At 42.4% G+C, this 21,519-nt stretch overlaps 2 protein-coding genes across 15 annotated transcripts in view; one reads left to right on the top strand and one right to left on the bottom strand.

Moving 5' to 3' along the window:
* SAMD13 (sterile alpha motif domain containing 13) overlaps positions 1–21,519 on the top strand; it is a 126,780-nt gene that overhangs the window by 43,028 nt on the left and 62,233 nt on the right. For 3 of the 10 annotated variants that reach the window (XM_077333189.1, XM_077333192.1, XM_077333187.1), the window contains one exon: positions 1,568–1,716. The exons of 1 other annotated variant lie outside the window; for it this stretch is intronic. Coding sequence is in view for 2 of the 9 variants with exons in the window: in XM_077333191.1 (XP_077189306.1) it covers positions 1,568–1,711 (144 nt within the window). In the remaining 7 variants the exon portion in view is untranslated. Of the gene's footprint in view, positions 1–1,567; positions 3,359–4,694; positions 4,804–5,739; positions 5,862–15,691; positions 15,733–21,519 lie in introns of those variants that run through there. 6 more of the 10 variants (XR_013230165.1, XR_013230164.1, XR_013230166.1 and 3 more) reach the window with 5 other exon arrangements.
* The window catches only part of LOC143835494 (uricase-like), a 118,673-nt gene continuing 106,393 nt past the window's right edge, over positions 9,240–21,519 (bottom strand). For all 5 annotated transcript variants that reach the window (XM_077333182.1, XM_077333181.1, XM_077333183.1 and 2 more), the window contains 6 exons: positions 19,291–19,407; positions 18,957–19,035; positions 17,485–17,674; positions 15,674–15,797; positions 14,918–15,001; positions 9,240–11,718 (listed from right to left, as the gene is read on the bottom strand). In XM_077333182.1, coding sequence (XP_077189297.1) covers positions 11,578–11,718; positions 14,918–15,001; positions 15,674–15,797; positions 17,485–17,674; positions 18,957–19,035; positions 19,291–19,407 — 735 coding nt within the window. In that variant the 3' untranslated portion in view covers positions 9,240–11,577. The remainder of the gene's footprint in view (positions 11,719–14,917; positions 15,002–15,673; positions 15,798–17,484; positions 17,675–18,956; positions 19,036–19,290; positions 19,408–21,519) is intronic.

Here is a 21,519-nt window from a genome sequence, read left to right as displayed (position 1 = left end):
TTTGGGAGTACTGAGGAGTGGCAGTGAGATTTCAAAATTACATTTACAGCCAGTGATTATCTGTTTACCAGGCTTTCTTATCCTTCACTAGCCAAGCTGCAGCCAGTGTAGTGTTGTGGTTAAGAGCAGCAGCTTCTACTCTGGTGAGCCAGGTTTGATTTCCTACTCCTCCACATGCAGCTGGATGGTTGACCTTGGGCTCATCACAGCCCCGATAGTGCTGTTCTGACTGAGCAGGCCTGTCTGGCTTCTCTCATCCCCACCTATTTCCCAGGGTGTCTGTTGTGGGAAGAGGAAGGGAAGGTGATTGTAAGCTGCATTGACACTCCTTCATGAAGTGAAAAGTAGGGTATAAAACCCAACTCTTCTTTTTTTTAATCTGCTTCTTGGCCAGGGAAGGGTTTTCATCTTGGGAAGGACATGCAGTGATGAGTTATGCCCAGTAGAGCAATCAGTATCAGAGGTGTGATGTATCTGGATGTATTTAACACCTAGGTATGGTGCACCATACCTCCCTCAGTTCTTACCAGACCAACTATGATTTTAGATTAGAAGCATGAACTTTTTCACTCACACTTCCTTGTTGTACTTTCTGGTCTTCTCTGAAAACCAGGAAGAACGAGTGCATAAATCATTCCAGATCTTTCTTTTTAGAAGTCAACTAATGACAATGAATTCTCTTGGCAAAGAAAAAATAATGCAAATGAAGCAAGTGTGTTTCAGAAGTCATGTCTTTGGGGTTTTCTATCCTTCAGACAATGTCTTTAGGTCTGTTGTGTTCTGTACTTTTTTCATCTGAAAGAGGCACATTTCAATTGGCCACAATAATGTATTTATTGGCCAAAAAAGAGAGAATATATTGATGATGAGCCTAATGTCTTTTGAATAACGACTTCACACTTCTCATATCATGAATTCTCAGATTGGCTGGCTTTTAATCCTGGTATGAGGTAGTTCTGCTGCTTGATAGACCTTGATAGAGACCTATTAACATTTGTAGCCTGGGAAAACCCCTGCTGGAACTAAAATTGTACAGTGAAGTTGCTTCATACTGAATCAGACTATTGGTCCATCAGAGCATTATTGTCTACTCAGACTGGCATTGGTTCTCCAGGGTCTCAGGGTGAGCTCTCTCAGATCACCTTGTCCTTTTAGCCAGAGATGCTGGAAATTAAATGTGGGCTCTTCTGTATGTTAATCGGGTACCCTTCCACTGAACCACAGCCTTTACCCCTGTCTGCTATCAATTCAACACATCTTATTCTTAACCCTTTCTATAAATAACTATTATTTATGCATTTACTATGCATTTGGAAAATTCTGTATCGAAAATCAAATGTTCTTTGCTGTATGCTTCCATCAATGGAGAAAGGTGGGGCACGATTTGCAGCACATCTAAGGATCACCCTGGTCCCCTTAGCAGCACTATTGCCTTGGTCACCTAGTAAGGAGCTTGCAAGCTGACCCAGTTTTTGAGTGCCTTCTCTTGAGATTGGCGCCCAGTGCCAAAATCGGGTTACTCTCTTGTTTTTCAATGTGGTTTACATAATTATTAATTTTCACTTAGGAAATTGATGGGAAGTCTTTACTGTTGATGACACGGAATGATGTGCTGACTGGACTTTCATTAAAACTGGGACCTGCACTGAAGATCTATGAATTTCACGTAAAGCCTCTGCAGACACAGCATCTCAAGAACAGCTCCCTATAGCGGATGGTCCGAATGGGGCTTTGTTGTATTTCCATTGCCCATAAAAAACAAATAAGCCACTTGTTTTCATCCTAATGAAACTTTGTAAAAAGAACATATGTATATATAAAGAATTTAAACCAAATGGCACTGATATATAGATATATATTTGTACATATCCTATTGGATAGCTTTAGCATTATGCCGTATGGTTGTTGCTAAATTAATGGAGGAAGGGGAATTTCTCACTGTTGAGGTACTTGGCCATCTAAATATTATTTTTCATCTACTCTCTTGAGATGGAAGAAATATATTTTAAAAATGTTGATGAAAACAATACAAAAATAGACCTTTTAGTGCTGTATAAAATATGGACACTATCCACTGTGAAGTTCTGCACAAACTTTCTTGAAAATAACCGAGAACTGGACAAGCCATTGGTAACCTGGTGGAACTCTCACTACTTCAATGGAACATTTGCCAGATAATTTCCCAATGGATTGTACCAGTGAAATCCTAAGCAGAGTTACACCCTTCTAAATCTGTTGGCTTCAACTGATTTAGAAGAGTGTAATTCTGCTTAGCATAGGACTATAGTCTATTGAGTGGAGAACAGATCAACAAAAGTTGATCCTGGTTTTGGAGCTTTTACTGGAAGTCACAGTTCTTTTGTAACATTAGCAAGAGTTTCTCAACTTACCAAAATCACCTGTTTTTTAGAGGGCTCCTATTTTGACTCTAAGGTTTGTTCATTGTATATCATAATGTGCATACAAATAACCTGAAACCTTTGAGAACAGGGAAGGCTGTTCAGGGGTGAAACTGTGTAACTGAATTCCCACTGTTGTTTCTAGCTTGTGCTAATGTTCTTCAAATTTTAAAGGTAGAGTTGTAAAGGTTTGTGTTGCTTTGTAAGACAAAGTTTGATTTATTCGTGTTCTAATTTATGACTTATTTAATTGCAGTTTTTCTGGGAAAATTGTAAACAAAATGCAGATCTCTGCATTTTTTAAATAGTGTTTCATGGTACTGTGACAACTTATTTTGCTATGAAAAAGCTGTTTTATGAGCGTGGATCTCTGTTTAAAGGTCCTCCAGTTAACTAGAAACTTGTGATATCAATTCAGTTCTGACATTTCTTTTCTTTTGAAAGCTTGATTCTTTGTGGTATAACTGAAGGCCTTTCTTCCTTTAGTCTAGTATTAGAGACATGAGAAACACCTTGAGAGGGTTGCCAGTTTTGTTGTAGCAAGACTCCTGCCCCTTAAAGAACTACATGAGTGGAGGATGAAGATTTTTCTTTCAGTGTATCTGCAGGCTGGGAGAAGTTTGCATGTTGGAAAGTCAACCTTTAGGATGTCTGCTGTTCAAGCTGTCTTTAAAAGCACAGGAGCTTTCTCACAATAAAGTGACAACCCTCCCTTTTGATGCATCCCACAGATTTCCCAACCACTTTGACCAATGGAATCTTAAGACCTCAAAGCATTAGCCTTCAAATTATATGTAAATGGACTGCAAAGGGCAATGGACAATCTTCTGGTGATAACTGATGTATTTTGTTGTTGCTCACTGGTGAGCAAGATTAAAAACTTTTGCTGGTGCAATTTTGAGCCAATTTACACAGCCATTTTTTTAATACATTGAAATAAAAACATTCACTTTACCCAAGGTTTATGGCGTGTGGCATAGGTTTTGTGAACTGATGTTATAAAAGGTTTGGAAACATGGGCTAAATATCTTTGCAAACATCAGAACATTCACAAAAAGAGATTAATTGTGTGAAATATACTGGAAAAGTGCAAATCTTGAATACTCAATAAAGCAAGGGAGAGCCAGCCAAGTCAGCAGCCTTCCACTTACGTTGCCGCTGGAGAGACACCCGGCTAGACAAGTACCTCAAGCAATATCAGAGCCCTATTGCATTGTCCAGATGCATAGTTTTTGGTGTACAGGGATGTCTCACCTCTTGAATGTGTGTGTGATTGTTTAGCTGCAATAACAGTTGCATCAGGGCCAAAGAAAATTGGGGTGGCCTTTGATTTCAATTGGACACTTTTACACCAGAGACCAGTCTAGTTAAGTCAACATGTTTCTCACAATGAAATCCAATGCTGGTGTGGTTTTTAACATTAATAACAGCCTACACATTTAACCCTATTTAGAAGTCCCCACTTTATACAAGTGGGGGAGTTGTAAGACTTGCAGGGATTATCTCATGTTCCCTTCCCCTGCTATTTCTTCTTTCCCATTGCTGAAATCCCCCTTTTTCTGTTTCCATCTTTCCTTCTCAACACCCAGCCAACCTATCTTTACCTGCAAACCAGTCTTCTGCCTTCCCCTGGCAACCTCTTCCTGGGAAAATAACGGCCCCATTTCATGATGTCAGCCACCTGGCAGGGCTCAGTGCTCAGTGCTAGCAGCCTGGTTGGGCCCTGTTGCATAATGGGGAACCCATATGGACTTGCAGGGTACCTCATTTTCATTTGTATCCCTTTCTCCATGCCATTTCCTCTTTTTCTCATCCCATGTCCTCACCTTTCCCTGCTTCTTTCTGTCCTTTACACCAGAGGTCTCCAACCCCCGGACTGCGGCCCGGTACCGGGGCGTTAAGGCCATGGTACCGGACCGCCAGCGGCCGTGCCTACCTTTCCCTCCCCCCGCAGCGAGAGGGGGGGAAGAGACAGGCGCGGCCGCTGGCATGCCAGCGACGCAAATGTGCACGCGCGGAGCCGCCGCGCATGCGTGTTTGCACCCCCTGCTGGCGAAAACACGCACGTGCGGCTGTTCTGTGCATGCGCGTTAGCGCCACCTAGTGGCAAAAACATGCATGTGTGGCAACTGTGCGTGCACGTTTACGTGCAGCTGCTGTGGCCGGGCTGCCAGCTCTCTCCCTCCCTCGGAGGCGGTCCCCGACTACAAGAAGGTTGGGGACCGCTGCTTTACACCCTCCCACCAAATTACCTTTTATCTTCCCTCCATCTTCAGCTGTTTTTATTACTTACAGATCTATATCCTGTATTTCTTCCCAAGACGGAATCTGAAACTCCAACCACTAGATGGCACTGACTTTTATGGAGTGGCTGCTTTTAAGTGATAGTAAAAGCCAGTTCATGGTGAGTTATACAAGTAACATGGTAGCAAATCATCCAGTGGTTGCTGGCAACCCTGTCCCTGATAAGTCTTTTATCAAAGTTGAAAACAACTGGATAGGAGCATTCCCCAATAGAGTGCAAAGCTTGAAGGCTGGTAATACTGTTGTGGTTGCCTATCTACAAATACATTCATTTCTTAAAACGACCAAGGTTTAGTTACCCACCAAGGGTTTGTGTTCATTTTTTTGGTTTGTTTTTCGGATTTTCCTGCAAACCTGGGTATTCTCTCTGGATCTACTTATCCACAGATTTAGCTATGTTGAGAGTTATATATATTGGTAACTAGGACCTGCAAGGTCAATTTGCTTCTGTCCTACATGGGGTCAAGCTGAGCATTGCCTTCTGTTTTGCCTCAGGTGGCATGGGGGCAGGCCAAGTATTGCCCTCTGCCCTGCCTTGTCTCATTCTGGGCCAAGGAAGATACCACCCTCTGCCTCACCTCACCTTGGACGGGGCTCAGCCAGACCAGGTGCTAAAATCTGCCTTGTCTTGCCTCACCCTGGATGGGGCTCAGTTGGGCTGGGCATCACTGTTTGCTGTGTCTTGCCTTACCTTGCATGGGTCTTGTACAGGCTGCAGGTACCAATGTCTGCTTCATGTGGGTGCTTGCCAGGCCAGGCACCGGTGTCTGCTCACCTTAAGTGAGCTGAATGTGATGCCATCATTTACCCTGTCTCACTTTGAGTACGGAGCTCTCATGTCTTGCCTCTGTCTGGCTGGGTGCCACCTCTCCTATCATGGGTGGGCCTTAGGTAGGGTGGGCTCAGCCTTTCCATCGTAGGACTGGCCCAACACAAGTTAACAGGGAGGCCAGCAGCCCACTTGGTGTTGTCCAGGCGCTCTTAATGATTAGTCTTGACCCTGGCTGGAAGACTGAGAATGTGTAACTTTCCCAAGGTCACCCACTGGATTTCCAGTACAGAATGCGGAATTGTCCTACGCTGAAATGCCTTCTACAACACCACAATGATTCTTCATAGGGTGGCTGCTGATCAACATTAGGAAGCAGGAAGACCTAGGTGAGTCATACAAGCTCTGTGTTAGCAAGTCATCTGGTGGTTTCTGTGGGTGCATTGATGAGCCCTCTCTCAAAGGCCAAAACAGCCTTGAAAGGTCACTGTCCTCTGCCTTTCATGACAGAAACCAAGCCTCTTGTGGTTGCTTAGCAGCAGCAGATGAAGTGGTCTGCATCTTAAAGGTCCTCGTGCTCTTTTTATAATTACAAAAAATTAAAAATCAGATTTTTTTTCCAAGCATGGGCCCTTTTTCAGGTTTGTGGAAAGAGCTGTCATGTCTGTTCATGGGTTCAGTCTCCAGAGTTAAGTATTCTGAGATTTGGCCAACTAGGCTATTAGAATACAGATGCATAATGATATGCAAGTAAATAGACAAGCTAGTCCAATCTCATCAGATCTCAGAAGCTAATTAGGGTCAGGTCTGGTTAGTGTTTAGATGAGACACTACCGAGAATCCCAGGGTTGCTACACAGAGGCAGGCAATGGCAAAACACCTCTGAACATTTATTTCCTTGAAAACCTAGCAAGGTTAGCCATAAATCAACTGCAAACTGACAGAAAGAAAAGGTAGCCAGGGCTGCCTAATATAATAGGAATATCTTACTAATGTGAAGATTCAAATGAGTAGCCGTGTTGGTCTGAAGTAGCACAATAAAATCAGAGTCCAGTAGCACCTTTAAGACCAACAAAGATTTAATCAAGGCACGAGCTTTCGAGTTTACTAATGTGAAGTTTCTGCCCCTTTCCTACTTAAAATAATAGCTTTTCAATCTCAGTAGTCCTACCTCAAAAATATTATACTATAGTAGTGTGGAAGATTCTCTTGAAGGCCAGAGCTTTTGAATAATCCAAGAAACAATCTGTACACCGCCCGTGGCGCCGCGGGCACCACGGACTAAATAAAACAGTAAGGGGTTCTGGGGCGGGATGCGTCTGGGATGAGGAAGGGTCCGGATTGGACCCTTCCTCATGACAGACAATCAGAGGGAGTAATCGGCAGGCGCGAAGGGCCTGCCGATTGCTCCCTCTGATTCCCAGCCCCAGCAACTCGCAGTTGCTCCCGGCCTGATGCGGTGAGAGGCACAAAGCGCCTCTCGTCGCATCAGGCCGCTTCCTGAGGGAGCCCCCGCCACAACAAGAAGATAGCCGCCGATGCGACGAGAGGCGCGAAGCGCCTCTCGCCGCGTCAGGCCGTCGCCTCAGGGAGCCCCCGGCACAACAAGAAGATGGCCGCCGCTCAGAAGACGCCGCTCTGGAGCCGCCTGCCTCCGCTCAAAGGAGCCCCCGGCAGTCGCGCGGAGCGCGGCTGCTGGGGACTCCCTGCCCGGCACAACAAGAAGATGGCCGCTGCAGAGAAGATGCCGCCCTGGAGCCGCCTGCCTCCGCTCAAGGGAGCCCCCGGCAGCCGCGCGGAGCGCCGCTGCCGGAGACTCCCTGCCCCGCACAACAAGAAGATGGCCGCCGCTGCCCCGCACAACAAGAAGATGGCCGCCGCCGATGCCGCCCGAGGAAACCAGCCGCCGCCCAACACTGGGAACAGACGGGAAGCGCCTACCGCCGCGTCAGCCAGCCAACAAGGGAGTCCCCGGCAGCCGCGCACAGCGCGGCTGGCGGGGGCTCCCTGCCCGTCGACCTGCCCGGCTGCCTGGGACTCCCTACGGAGCCGCAGCCCAACATGCCATCAGGAACATGTCCGCCGCCGAGCCGCCGCCGCACACACCGCCAGACCGCCTGGGAGCCGCCGCCCGAACCCACAGCCTCCCTTCTCCACTACTTTATCGCCCCGCCGCCGAAAAAAGGACGTCCCGCCGCTGCTGCTGCCGACCGCCCTCGACTATGCCTCCGCTTTCAGGTGCTCTTTCTTTCAAAACGCTGCCCTCGCCTTTCCCCCCCTCTACCCCTGCTTTCTAGCGTCCATTGTATTTTGGGTACAATGGGCTTAATTACTAGTCTGGAATAAAGAATTAAGATTTACTGGCTGTTATGGGTTTTCCAGGCTGTGTGGCCGTGGTCTCGTAATTTCAGTCCCTGACATTTCTGTGGCTGGCATCTTCAGAGGTAAGACTTGGCAAGGTGGAAATCTCTCTGTGCCAGACTGTGACCTGGAGAGATTCCCATCTTGCCATGTCCTACCTCTGAAACACCAGCCACAGTTACTGGTGAAACTTCAGGAACTAAAATCACCAGATCACAACCATAGGCCATAAAACCCACAACAGCCCACTGATGTTGGCAGTGAAAGCCTTTGACAATTCTATTAAGATTTACTTTAGAGAAAATATTAAATCAGCCATATAAAAAAGTATATGGGGAGAAAGTACACTAATCCTAGGACGAGATGGAAAGTCCTCTAACAAGGAAAAACCATTGACAATTAAGCCAGAGAAACTTGAAAGTGCAGTGGCACAGTCTTAAACATTTTCCTAAAAAACAGGCATTCAATGAAGTATAATAATAGCGGGTTATTTTATAAAATGTTACCTGTTTTTCCACATGTCATGCAACTTTGTAAGTCTTAATTTTGGTTTTAACTAAAAATGTTTTAAACAGTTGCTGTAAACCACCTTGAACCATGAGGAAAAGCAGAGTATAAATGTTTTATGGAATAAATAAATTGCCATTCTTATTGGAGAGTCCTCTCCAGAAAGTTCACATTTTTTCCCCTATCACCTGCAGTTTTTTTGAAGAGCTCCTGTCAGCTGCAGTTTTTTTCCTTTTAGCCACTAGTGCTTCTTAGAATCCCAGTTGCTTCCTTGCCACATTTACCACATTTACCACACCCTCCTTTCTTACCTCTCTTTGCACATTCCATACCCTCTCCTGACAGCAAGTGTGGTGGAGCACTTAAAGGGATTAGTCTATGATCTGAGGGGACTACACCCATTATTCTTATGAAACAATCCAGGAAACTCGGTGCCCCAGACAGCAGAATTGCCTCTCATACTGTACCTACCTTTCAGTAATTCCAGCATAATACATGAGAAAAGCCACCCACTACCTCCCTTTTTCCTCCATGCATTCCAAAGAAGTTGTGAATAGGATATGCTTCATTCCTGAAAAGGGTGGAGCAAAGCAAGACACATCCATTCTGCTTCTAATTTCCCTAGAAGTACTACACAAAGATTTCATGGGTGAGAGATGAGACAGGGTGGCAAGGGTGTATGGGACTGACCCCCCCCCCCAAAAAAAAGTGACCACCAGAGGGAAAAAAGGCTTTTAGTAGGATGTGAAAATAGTTCCTCTTTGGTTATGTGGTTGCCCTCATGGTCCCTTAATTGTTTAAGGGAGTCCATTCAGGCCTGAAAGCCCCACAAATCCTAGAATTGACATTAAGATGTCCTGGGAAGGGCTGGGCTCTACATATGCATTATCTTAATATTTTTTCCAGCTCTTGAACATATAAATCCAAACCGTGATGTTTTCACCTCTGCAAGATGAGTAATGAAATACACTAGTCCACAGTAATATATAATAAAGTTTATATTTTGAAACCTACAAAGCTTCATAGCTGAATAAACAGATCCAACCTTTTTGTCTTTGCTCTTTATTCACCCATAGTAAGATACATAGAACCCTCACAACCAACCCCATGAAGTTATAATGTTAAAAAACAGAAAATCTAGAACTCCCTTAAGTGTGATAGGTAACTGTCTGGTAGGATATATGGATGTGATAAAGAATTTAAAATGCTAAAGACCAAAGTACAAGGTCATTATTTAGCCAACACAATTATATACAATCCTGGTCAAGTCCATTCTTTGGTATAGTTTTTCCAAGGTAGGAAAGACAGGAGTCTTTTTGAAATTCTTATTGTGTGATTCATTGTGGCTTTGAAATCCCATATGCTAGTATGTTGGAGAGATAATCCTAATTTTCCTAGCCACCAAGTTTCTCAAAAGCATGTATTATAGCAAAATCAGTAGCACCACTTCAAAAAAATGAAGAAAAATTTAGGTCTTGTTGAAAACAATGGGTTGAATATATGACTCCCAACCTCTGTAAAACAAGAAAATGTCTGCCACAGAAAGTACATAGGTTTCTTGCCTCTAATTATATACCAATTGTGGCATATGGTACCAAGAACTGGAGGCTGAACAGCACCTCACCAAAGAAAAGAGTATCCCAAACAGCCAAAGAAACCCAAATGTTAAATGGATCTGGTACTGCCAACAAACAAATGAAAATTACTCTTAAAAATAGACAGTTTGGGCAGCCTCTTTGACGGTGATGAAAGCATGTGAAATCCTTTTTCCAACCAGTCCTACTACTGAAGATGAGATAGATATAGAAAAGGCTTTTAGAAACTTCTTTGGCAAGCAGGCTATAAGACTTGTATTGCAGGTGTCACTTTGCCCTTTAACAGCAAATGGTAGAAGACAGAGAAGATTGCAAAGTTGCAAGTAAACATAAGATATCTAACTCAACTTTATATATCTCCACCAGCTTCACCTTGCTTTGCTTTGTCTAAAAATTATTCAGCTGTATGCTCTAGACTCCCAAATGATATGCAATGTTTACAAAAGTATTTCAGATGCATTGTCAATTTGAGGGTCAAGAGATGTATTAAAATTCAGGTTGCAACCAATTCCTAAAATATTCACAATCCCATGGCATGTATCTTGGGGTGATGACCCTTTAGGTTAGTGCTAGAAGTTTTGTGTGGGTAAATTTGAGGAGAAATGTAACTTTTGAACTCTCTAAGAGCCCTGCACAAACATGGTGGGAAACCAATAGATGCACTAGAACAGACAACACAGGACGAGCGCATTACATTCTGCTCTCTTCTCCAGCTGCATTTGGAAGAGGGGCAATGATCATAACATTCTGGCATGGATGCATACAGCAAGGCTGAGATTCTAATGTTTCTAGAAAAAACATAATCTAGAGATTCTAGGAAAAAATTCCAAGACACACCTAGTCTGCTTTGATGGTCAGCTCTGCTTGCTTAGAAGTAGAACCATAATACTACAGGGAAGGAACTGTTGGAAAGGCTGAAGATTATTAAAGAAGATCTGAATAACACTTCAAAGGTGGTTTGCTTTATGATCAATTATACAAATGAAATTAGCTGTTTGCCTTTCTGCATACATCCCCCATTTTTTGAGGTAGAGGAGCAAAATGCTCAACAAAACAGTCAATACTTTTTAGTACTACTATGCTAACCAATTATTAGAATTATTAAGACCAAGTTATACAATATGTGTAAGCAATAGTACTACCAATTTATTTGATTCATTTAGCAGCTATAATTTAATTTACTTGATACCGACAATTCAGTATTTGTTAGATGGGGGAAGATCCAGATCCTCAGCTAGTGTAGCTCAGTGTAATGAAGTTCAATTTGAAATCTGCCTCCTATGTATAAATACGTATCATATATAATAATCTCAGTATAAAGCAAAATGCAAATTGCTTTATAGAACTCACTGAGAGAATGTATGCAAAAAAACCCTATATTTCCCTGATAATGCTAATTTGTAAAAGAAGCTTGCAAAAGCTACTCTGTTCTAGGTCAAAACATTTTTTTGAAAAATAATCAGATTCTTCAAAAGAAGCAAAAGGAAATTCATTGTGATGCCAGCATATTATGTAATCCTTGAAAAGTTCAATTGCATTTACATGTAGAGCCATAGTACAATGGAGAAAAGTACAGAGCAATACATATAGCAATACAAATTGCTAAATGTGATGTTCTGATGAGAAAGGAGCTGGCTGCTTACTACATCATATGGTCAGACTTCCATGAAACACTGTGCCGGGGTTTGCATTCCATCGGTTGCGGGCATTCTCCTTCTGACCACCTCTTCCTACGTAATGTAGTTGCACACGCGCCAAATGGTGTATCTTGAGGAGTCAAGACCTGCATACAACGGATAGACAAGTGAATGGTTTTGCTCTAGATGTTTCTTGAAGGGTGCAGGCACACTACAGACTTCAATGAAGGGTCAAACTACACGAAACTCACAGCACATGTTAGGTGACATGTGACCAACTTAAAACCGACATGTGGAACCCAAGGAAAGGGGCAAAAAGTCAGCCCCCTCCCAGCACCCTTCGCACTGGCAAGCTCCTTCTCCTTCTCCCCTTGCAGAACTCCCATTGAGCACCAAACAAGTACTTTTTAAGGTGAGCTCCCCTTGTTATGTATATCTGCAAATGCAGGTGTACACCCATGGCCCAACATGTGTCAGGCATATTGTGTAGTTACACCCTTAGTTAGCAATCATACTCGCTCCTAGGTGTATTTCAGTTAGGGGAAGAGACTCAGGATCACCGAGAGAACATACTCTTGAATTTACATGACTTTCTTCAGGGAAGCTAACAGAAGTATAAAATTGCTTTAAGTTTATAATAGAGAAAGGGCCTTAGTTCAAGTTTATCATTGCTAGAAAGTCATGTTTGCATCAGGCTGTATATGTGGAGATTCTAAGCACAAGGCAATAAGATTATAGTACACGGATGAGTGATAGGGTTGTGAGTGTCCTGCATAGTGCAGGGTGTTGGACTAGATGCCCAAAAGGTCCCTTCCAATTCTATGGTTCTATGATTCTAACATCTATTTTGCTCACTTTTCCTAGTGAAATAATGGACTTTGCTTTATTTTATTTTGCTCACTTTTCCTAGTGAAATAATGGACTTTGCTTTATTTTACATATAGCGATGCAGTGTTTTTCTTACCAGTAATAAAGATTTTTCAACACATAATGTAGAATTGCCAATAATACAAAATGTGTCATCATTCCTTTCACAATGGAGAAATACTTGGAATTTGGATGCATATGCAGAACATACAGTGTCTATATCTGAATATAGAAACTAGAAGATAAAGAACATTTCCGCACTAGGTATCTGCCTCTGGACAGCCTCCGGTTGCCAGTGGGTTTTAGAGCCCCCACATGATGTCATCTACATCCCGAGGCTGTCCAGGGACTGGCTTGAGTTTTGGCCAGATTTGCCTCGGGATGAGGGAAATCGCCAAAACTGGATTTGCCACCTCCTATTGCACTTCTCATCAGAGAGACTAGGGGCAAGTCCATATGGAGGGGGAAAGGTACAATAGCCTCTGTAGCATTGTTTGACCCTCACACCTGACCTCCCCTCTCCACTTCCTGCTCCAAGAATTGTTTTAAAAATGGCATGGTATACGTTGCTGCAGGACCACAAAGCTACTAAATCAAAGGTAAAATAAAATCTTCTGTAAATTCTCCATGGTCTTGTTAAGATCAGGCAGGCAAAAAACAAGCCCATTTGTATTTTCTGGTGGTGGGGAATGAATGGAGAAAGAAGGGGGGAGTGTGATGAAGCAGCCCTCTCCTGATCAACTAGACATCTGTGTGCTTTGTTTTTAAGCCCACTGTTTATACAAAATCACATTTGGGGGTCCAGTTACCATTTACAGCCTCTCACAAATCTACCCAGACACAATTAGAGTCTGAAACGCGATGAATCCCCAAAAGCAAGGTGGGGGGATGCTGTATCATTTTGCTGTTTTTCCGTGGCAACGCAGAAGTGTTATTTTTTATTAAAAATACTTCTGTGTTGTGGCATTACTGCACAGCTATGTGGAAGTGCATTTTTAAAATATATATATAATTTTTAGAGAGACAGGAAGAAAGTTTCAATCCATGAAAGAACTGCTGTGCTGCGATTGATGGCTTGCTGTAATTGATAAGCCAAGGAGCAGTGGGAGAAGGTGTCTTGTTTTCCCTAGCAGCCTCATCGGGAGGCAGAAACCCACCACGAGGCAAAGGAAGAATGTGGGAGGGCTCTCCCATGAGGAGGCGTGCAAATGTGCGGCTTACAAATGCACGTTTGCAAGCAGGAGGCAGCGCAATGTTTGTGCCTCTGTGCAGAAATGGTCAAAGTGTATGAAATCTTGAAAGTCTTTTTAAAGTCTCTAAAGCTAGAGCCTCTTGGTAAGGCAACAGACATGCAGTCTGAAGCTCTGCCCGTGAGGCTGGGAGTCCAATCCCAGCAGCCAGCTCAAGGTTGACTCAGCCTTCCATCCTTCCGAGGTCAGTAAAATGAGTATCCAGCTTGCTGGGGGGTAAATGGTAATCTGGGAAAGGCACTGGCAAACCGCCCTGTATTGAGTCTGCCATGAAAACGCTAGAGGGCATCACCCCAAGGGTCAGACATGACCCAGTGCTTGCACAGGGGATACCTTTACCTTTACCTTTAAAGCTAGAGCACTCTTTCCAATTAAAAACAACAACAACTCTACAACAAGTACTCTTCCTCACCAGATACATACACCTGTACAATCAAGTACTGGATTTTTAGCTCAGAAATAATGAGATTTGAACATCTATCTTGACAGAGTAATGGATCATTACTGCTATGATTGAAGATAAGTTCCAGTGTATGATTGTTGTTCTCCATAAAGGAAAGTATGTCAAAATAATGTACTGAAATGCAAAATCCATTTTTATTCTTTTTAATTTTTCATAAACATTTATATCTCACTTTTACTTGTAGATCAAGGTGCCTTACAATAATAGTTAAAATATCCCCAGCTAAAACTAAAGAAAAAAATAGCAAGCCCCAAATCTCTCCCCCTCTTCCTAAACTTCCATGGATCTTTATGCAATATGTTTCTTGTGCCCTGTCCTAATACTTTTCACATGTATTCATCCATTTATGAATGATGCAATGTTAAAATCAGCCATAATCTCTTTGCCAAAGCAATGACTAAACGTGGTAAGAGAAAACTCAGGTGGCAGTAGAACAAAGAAGAAATGCCTGTACCATACTACTTTCAACTATCTGACAGACAACTGTTAGTCTTCAACTTCAAAGTGGTGCTTGACACTTGGATGTCTATTTTTATGGTTTCCCCAAAGAACACTAGAAATTGTAGTAAGGTTAAGGAAAACTCCTTCAGAGTAAGAATATTATTGTAAGAACACAGCCTTGTGTTCAAGTGCAGAAGGGTTTCTATTTCAAGTGGGGGGGGGAAGCACAAAGACTCTGATTCAAATTGATCTGAATTTAGCAGGAATTCTTGCAGATTCAGCTCTGGTGTTTTGACCAGAAATTAGAAAATAACATTTTCTTACCTCCTTGTCATTGGTCAGTCCGAGTTTGTCTAGATCTGCAACACAATAGTGGATGTTTGACATGATCACTTCCACCTCTTCAACCTGGAAGTGTAAAACATGCATCATCATGAATTACCAACAATACTACCTTCTAAAGTTGTAAAGACATCCTTTACAACTGAGGACTTAATCAGACATTACAAGAAACATGGAATTGCTGCCAGCCCATTTCTCTTTGTACTTCTTAGGGATGGGTATGAACCAGTTCACAAGCTAAAATTCATCACAAATTTGGTCTGGTTCAAGCCCCCCTCAGGCTGAGATTCTGGAGAGGTGCCTCTCCGAAGTGGGGAAAGCAAAAATTGGAAACTTTCAGCCATTTCATGCCCCCCCCCCATAACAGAAGTGAAATTAAGGATTTAAATGATCTGTCATTTAAACGAGTGATGGGAGGATCCATCAAGCTGTTTAAATGGCTGCCAGCAATCCATTTTGTTCCTCTCCCTGGCTTCAAAGCTTAATAGTGGAGTAGGTGCATTGATTGGCAGTTAGTCTGAAATGATCTCAAGAAAGGGAAGGACTCTGCCACCAGCCAGAACAGACATTAATAGCCTAGATGAACAAAAGGTCTGACAGTATTAGATAGAATGACATGTTTGTGCTCACGTTCAGTTCTCCACAAACTCAGGAATAATCCTTAGTTTACTGTATATATAACATTTCAGTAATGTGTTATAAGAGCAAGCATTTAAAGGCAGAAACAATGATACTGACTTGTGGAATTTTCTCCAGGATGCCTGTCTGAATGCGGTTGACAGTCCTCTGGTAAGAAGGTGAGTAATGGCCCGTCTCAGGTGGTCCAGCAAAGGCATCTAAGACAGCTTCATGGGCAGCTCTCCTTCAAAGAAATGCATAATAATCAGACACTATAAAATAATCATTTTCTGTTTATTTATAGGGTAGCCATGGTGGCCTGCAGCATAACAGCTACATCTGAGTCCTATAACACTTTGGAGACCCACTAGATCTGGGGGGGCATAAGCTTCCAGGTATCAACACTCCCTTTGTCTGATAAAGGGAGCTTTGACTCTTGAAATTTTATAGCCCCCAAATCTTGTTGATCCCTAAAGTGCAACTGGACCCAACTCTACTTGTTATTTATTTGTTTATATATGAACTTGTGAGGCAGCAGGCCACTGGCTATTCTAGCAAACTATATTAAATTTCAAAGGTGAACTGGCACCTTTACTACAAGGTGTTAAATGGATGCTACAGAGACATTGAAGCTGCTACCATACTATGGTGCAGGTGTGTGGCTGCTGGATGGTTAGCAACACTTGGAATGCACACAGGTGATCACATCAATGGCCAGCACCAGGTGCTGCTATTCTCTAAGCAGACATATGACTGTGCAGTACAACAATGGTGATTTTACTGCCTCTTCTTGATGGTCTCCAGAAGGTGTGCTGGTTCCCCCTCTGGATTCAGCAAAGTGCGATGCAGTAAGTTGGTCTTCTACCAGTGAGCCACAACATGAGCTGTTATAACAGGTCTTCAATGTTTCCCTCCCTCCTTCTGTACTATCTTCAGCTGTGCATGGTTGAGGATAGAATATCTGGGACGTGATTTTTCACACGAGTCAAGAAACCAAGAGAGAGGAAATAGTTTTACATGGCATATATGTTGATTATATTAAGCATGTCAAGTGGGGCCCAGTGAACAGTCTAGGAGTGGCTAATATCCTAATATAACAAACTGTGTGTGTGCTTCATCAGTCCCTTGGATGGAAAAAAACACTGGGAGCCCTAATAAGAGCATGTCATGGGAATAATAAACAGTGTTTTATTGGAAGGAGGAAAGTGAAGTTAATATTCATGTGGTAGGTCAATAGTCAGGGTCTTGTTTGTCTCTTAGAAATGGAGTGGTGAAAAAATCTGAGTAGATAGGCACTTGCCCAGTGCAGAGATACCAAAGAACACAAAAGCCTCAAAAAGCAGGATCACTGTGGTTTGCCACTTTTACATAAATCGTGGCTAGAGATGTAATCCTTTGCAGGAGAAAGCTGAGCTATGAAGAAAACAAGAGAAAGAGCTGTTTTTTCATATCCCAATTTTTACTATCTGAAGGCGTCTCAAAGCAGCATACAATCGCTTACCCTCCTTTTCCCATAACAGACACCCTGTGAGGTAGGTGAAGCTGAGAGAGCTGGGATTAGCCCAAGGTCACTCAGCTGGCTGCATGTAGAAGAGTGGGGAATCAAACCTGACTCTCCAGATTAAAGGCTGCCACTCTTAGCCACTACACCAAGCTGGCTCTTAAGACTGAAAAGGCCAGTTTAAGCTCCTCACCCCTGGCCGCCGCTCCTCGCCCCCAGCCACCGCGGTGGTAGCAACCAACCAGGGGACCCTCACAAAGGGGCCAAGCGACCCCAAATGGGGTTGCGACCACTAGATTGAGAACCACTGCTCTAAGACATCAGATGACCTCTGTGAAAAACAGATCCTGGACTTAGATGGGCCACTGGCTTGATCCAGCATGACTCTTCATTGTCTTATGCAAAGAGGTCCCATAGTCTTTTACTGTACCATATGCAGTCATAGTCCAAGCATTCTGTGCAGTCGCTGTAGCACCACTTGATCAACGATTCCACTGACAGCACCCGATCTCTCCTGTCTGGGAGTGTTGTATATTTATCCTTGAAGAAGTCTGCGAAGCCTGATTGGGTTGTCTTCATAATCTTCAGGTCCTTAATGCCAGAGAAAACATTTGGAGGACCTAAAATCCAAAATACAAGAAACAACTGCAACAAATTCACAAGGAAATTATTTCAGATTAGATAATTCAGGGTGTGCTTGAGTGCAATGATAAATCCAGATAAATTACATTTCAGAGATTCCTCAGGATCTTAATTTGGTTTAATATTTATCTGTTCTGTTTGTAATTTTCATTACAGACATGTCTCACCAAACCTATAACAAAGCAGCAAAGGTTTTTGAAGGAAGTCTTGATAGATTTAGCAAGGCATTCTTTAATTCACTTGCATAGGAGCAGAGGTCTTATAAGTAGCTCTGCTTGGATTTAGCAGTTCATTGTGCAAGGTGATGCCTTGCAGTGTTCTTTCCTTTGTTCTTCCAAACAAAGCTGGATTTCAGCTCAGAGCTCATTGCAGATATTACAGTAACAATGTGATGGTCAGCAGCAATGAGCCTCCCCCTCAGTTTGCTAACACCTGAACTTTCAAAGAACCACAAGGATTGTTCTGTCTTTTGTCAACAGCCAGAATAAATGAGATAAAGATAATCTGAGCTTCTCTGTCTCCTCTTTACTGAATAGGGGTTGCGATATGATATCAAGTAGGTCATGCTGTAAACTATGGGGAGTAAAGTGGGAAAAACTATAATGAAATCCACTGAAGTACTGGGGCTACTGGAAATCTGGGAGATGCTTGGGTTTAAATCATAGCTTCAGCCATGTAGCTCACTGGGTGATCTTGGGCCTACCAAAATCTCTCAGCCTCACTAGGAGGTTAAAAGGTAAAGGTATCCCCTGTGCAAGCACCAGGTCATGTCTGACCCTTGGGGTGACGCCCTCTAGCGTTTTCATGGCAGACTCAATACGGGGTGGTTTGCCAGTGCCTTCCCCAGTCATGACCGTTTACCCCCCAGCAGCAAGCTGGGTACTCATTTTACCAACCTCGGAAGGATGGAAGGCTGAGTCAACCTTGAGCCGGCTGCTGGGATTGAACTCCCAGCCTCATGGGCAGAGCTTTCAGACTGCATGTCTGCTGCATTACCACTCTGCACCACAAGAGGCTAGGAGGTAAGCATGGTGAAAACCCTATCTATACCAATCTGTAGGAAGATGAGGATAGAAACACAATAAACAATTAAAAGGACTGAATTTTGGATTGTTTTCTCTCTAAATAGATGTCATTTGCATCCCCCCCCCTCTTTTACAGTAAATCCTTAATAACCCCAACTGTTCCTACTTCTCTTCTCTTGGCAAATGAAAATAAAATATTATAGACAGGATGATAATTTGATAATTACTGCCTTACAGTTCAAATTCCGTTCCACTTCACAAAAGCGAACCCCTTCAGAACTATAGAGAAAAGCATGGGCATGTGGGACGCCATCCTAGATTCAGAAGGAAAAACAAGTTTTATAAATAAAAACGTGGAGTCTTTTGCTGAGGCTTCTAAAGTGACAAAGTAAGGAACAAAGTATCAGCAAGCAAATGTAACTTGGACTGTTGAAGACACAACCCAGTGCTTCATTCCTGCCATTCCCACTGATTCCCATTCTCCATCAGCCTCTTTCCTGGGAGCAGAGTGCTGCATGGGCATAGGATGCAGGCTAGCTTGTGCTCCCAGATTTATACAATCAATGTACCTTTTCCAGGCGTTGCCAGGGTACCTCTTGGATAAAGATGTTGCAGTATATCACATGGCAATATTGCGTGAGGAAGTGTTCACACAGTTCAAGACCAAACTCCTCTATTGTTCTGATCTAGTGAGAAAAAAGATGTGTTCATTATAATCAGTTACTACATTGAGATCTGTATTTAGAAAATGTGTCACATGACATATTCAAGTTTTGATTAAGTAAAACTTCCTGCTCATTACAAACCCCAGTTTTCATTAAACCGAATGCTCTTAATATTCTAAGACGGACTACAGTTTAATTACAAGCAGATGAATTTAAAAATTCTAGCTGGGATCCAGAGCACTGCTTATACTTGTACAAGAGGCTTGCACTAATCCAATAGAATTCTTGCCTTGAACTTTAATCACTACATCACTACATTTTATCATAAAATTCCTTTTGAAATTTCTCTCTGTTTATAGCTACCCTTCCGTACACATTGGATAATGCACTTCCAACGTGCATTTACAGCCAACCACACAGGAAAATCTACTTCTAAAGTGCATTGAAAATGCATTACCTAGGGAAACAGGACTAAAGCTCCTGTGAGCTTACATACCTAGTGCCATGGTTCTGTGAATCCTAGTCCATAGTACAATTTTCCCCCTTCTGTTCACACTCAGTTTCCTATGTGTCATGGCATGAAAGAGATAGGAAGAGTAGCTCCTAATTTATCCGCTACATTCTATTATTTATTTTATTTGGGTAAATAGAAAATCTGCTGTAAAATTCATATTGTGGCATTAAAACATGCCTTTATGTGTTAGGGGAAATCCATTAAAAGTTTTAAAAATTATACTTTAAAATTATTCAAAAATAAATCCTCTAAACATATTGTTTTTAAAACAACCAAAATCACCTTCCAGATGTATGTGAAGTGGGATAAAAATCTATTGAAGAACAAAATTCTCAAGGTTGAACTGCTGTATATCCATATCAAAATGGCAACATTTGGGTGATTTGATTCTTTTATTACTGCTTGTAAATGCATTATATCTATAGCAAAAAGCCAGCTTGGTGTAGTGGCTAGAAGCGTGGACTTCTAATCTGGTGAGCCGGGTTGATTCTCTGCTCCTCCATATGCAGCCAGCTGGGTGGCCTTGGGCTCGCCACAGCACTGATAAAGCTGTTCTAACCGAGCTGTAATATCAGGGTTCTCTCAGCCTCACCTACCTCACAGGGTGTCTGTTGTGGGGAAAGGAAAGGTAAGCCACTTTGAGACTCCTTCAGGTAGAGAAAAGTGGCATATAAAACTAAATCTTCTTCACATTTCATTTTCCAATCTTAACTGACAGATGTGTAACAAGACCAAAATCATAAGCTAGCAGTCCTCTCTGAGGCACCATCTATAAATCAGAAAGACTTTGTAGGGAGCATCACAAGGGCTTCACCACCAGGTTGAGGCCAGGATGAACAGATGAATAACTATGGGCATCTCTCCACCTTCCCGATCTCATGTCCTCCCTGCTGTCTATGCTTTCCTCCTTCACACTTAAGAGATTCTCCCACCATACTATTAAACAGAATGGCCAGCAAAGTTATGGTGGTAGTGGAATGGCAATATGTTGGATTATCTAAACTTGAAGTTTTTGGTTTTTTTTAATATAGTCATATTAACAAAAAAACATAATAGCAACTAAAATAGAGGTATAGAAGATTAGATTAGACATAACATTTCATTATTCTAGACAAAAGAAGAAAAAGGCCTCACTCTTTCTCTGCTGTACCATATGATGTATCTAGTATATCTAGCTTCCTTTCTTAAGATAGTCCATATAATAACACCGCTGTTATTCATATTCTCCTACAAATCTTCTATTAATCATACAGGTAAGTCTAGCCATTTTTGATAGTTCAGCTACTTTATCCAGCCACTGAGATATAGATGGAATATCCATTGCTTTCTTCTTCACCCATACCAACCTCACAGCTGTAGAAGCATGAAAGAAGTTCCTTGCTGTATTCGGCAAAGCGTCTGGATGTACATTTAACAGCATACAAGCCAGTTTAAGTGGGAATCAAACCTCAAATATTTCCTGTAATATCATATGTATTTTAGCCCAATAACTTCGCATTTTCACAATTCCACCACATGTGAAAAAAGGAGCCTACTGTACCATTACATTTCCAACATTTGTTATTGTTCCCTTTAGCCATTTTTGCTATAACTTTAGGAGCAATGTACCATCTATAAAA

The sequence above is a fragment of the Paroedura picta genome, chromosome 4 (assembly GCF_049243985.1).
Source record: "Paroedura picta isolate Pp20150507F chromosome 4, Ppicta_v3.0, whole genome shotgun sequence".
In the NCBI taxonomy this organism is placed as follows: domain Eukaryota; kingdom Metazoa; phylum Chordata; class Lepidosauria; order Squamata; family Gekkonidae; genus Paroedura; species Paroedura picta.
This window is presented reverse-complemented; position numbering and strand designations above follow the sequence as displayed.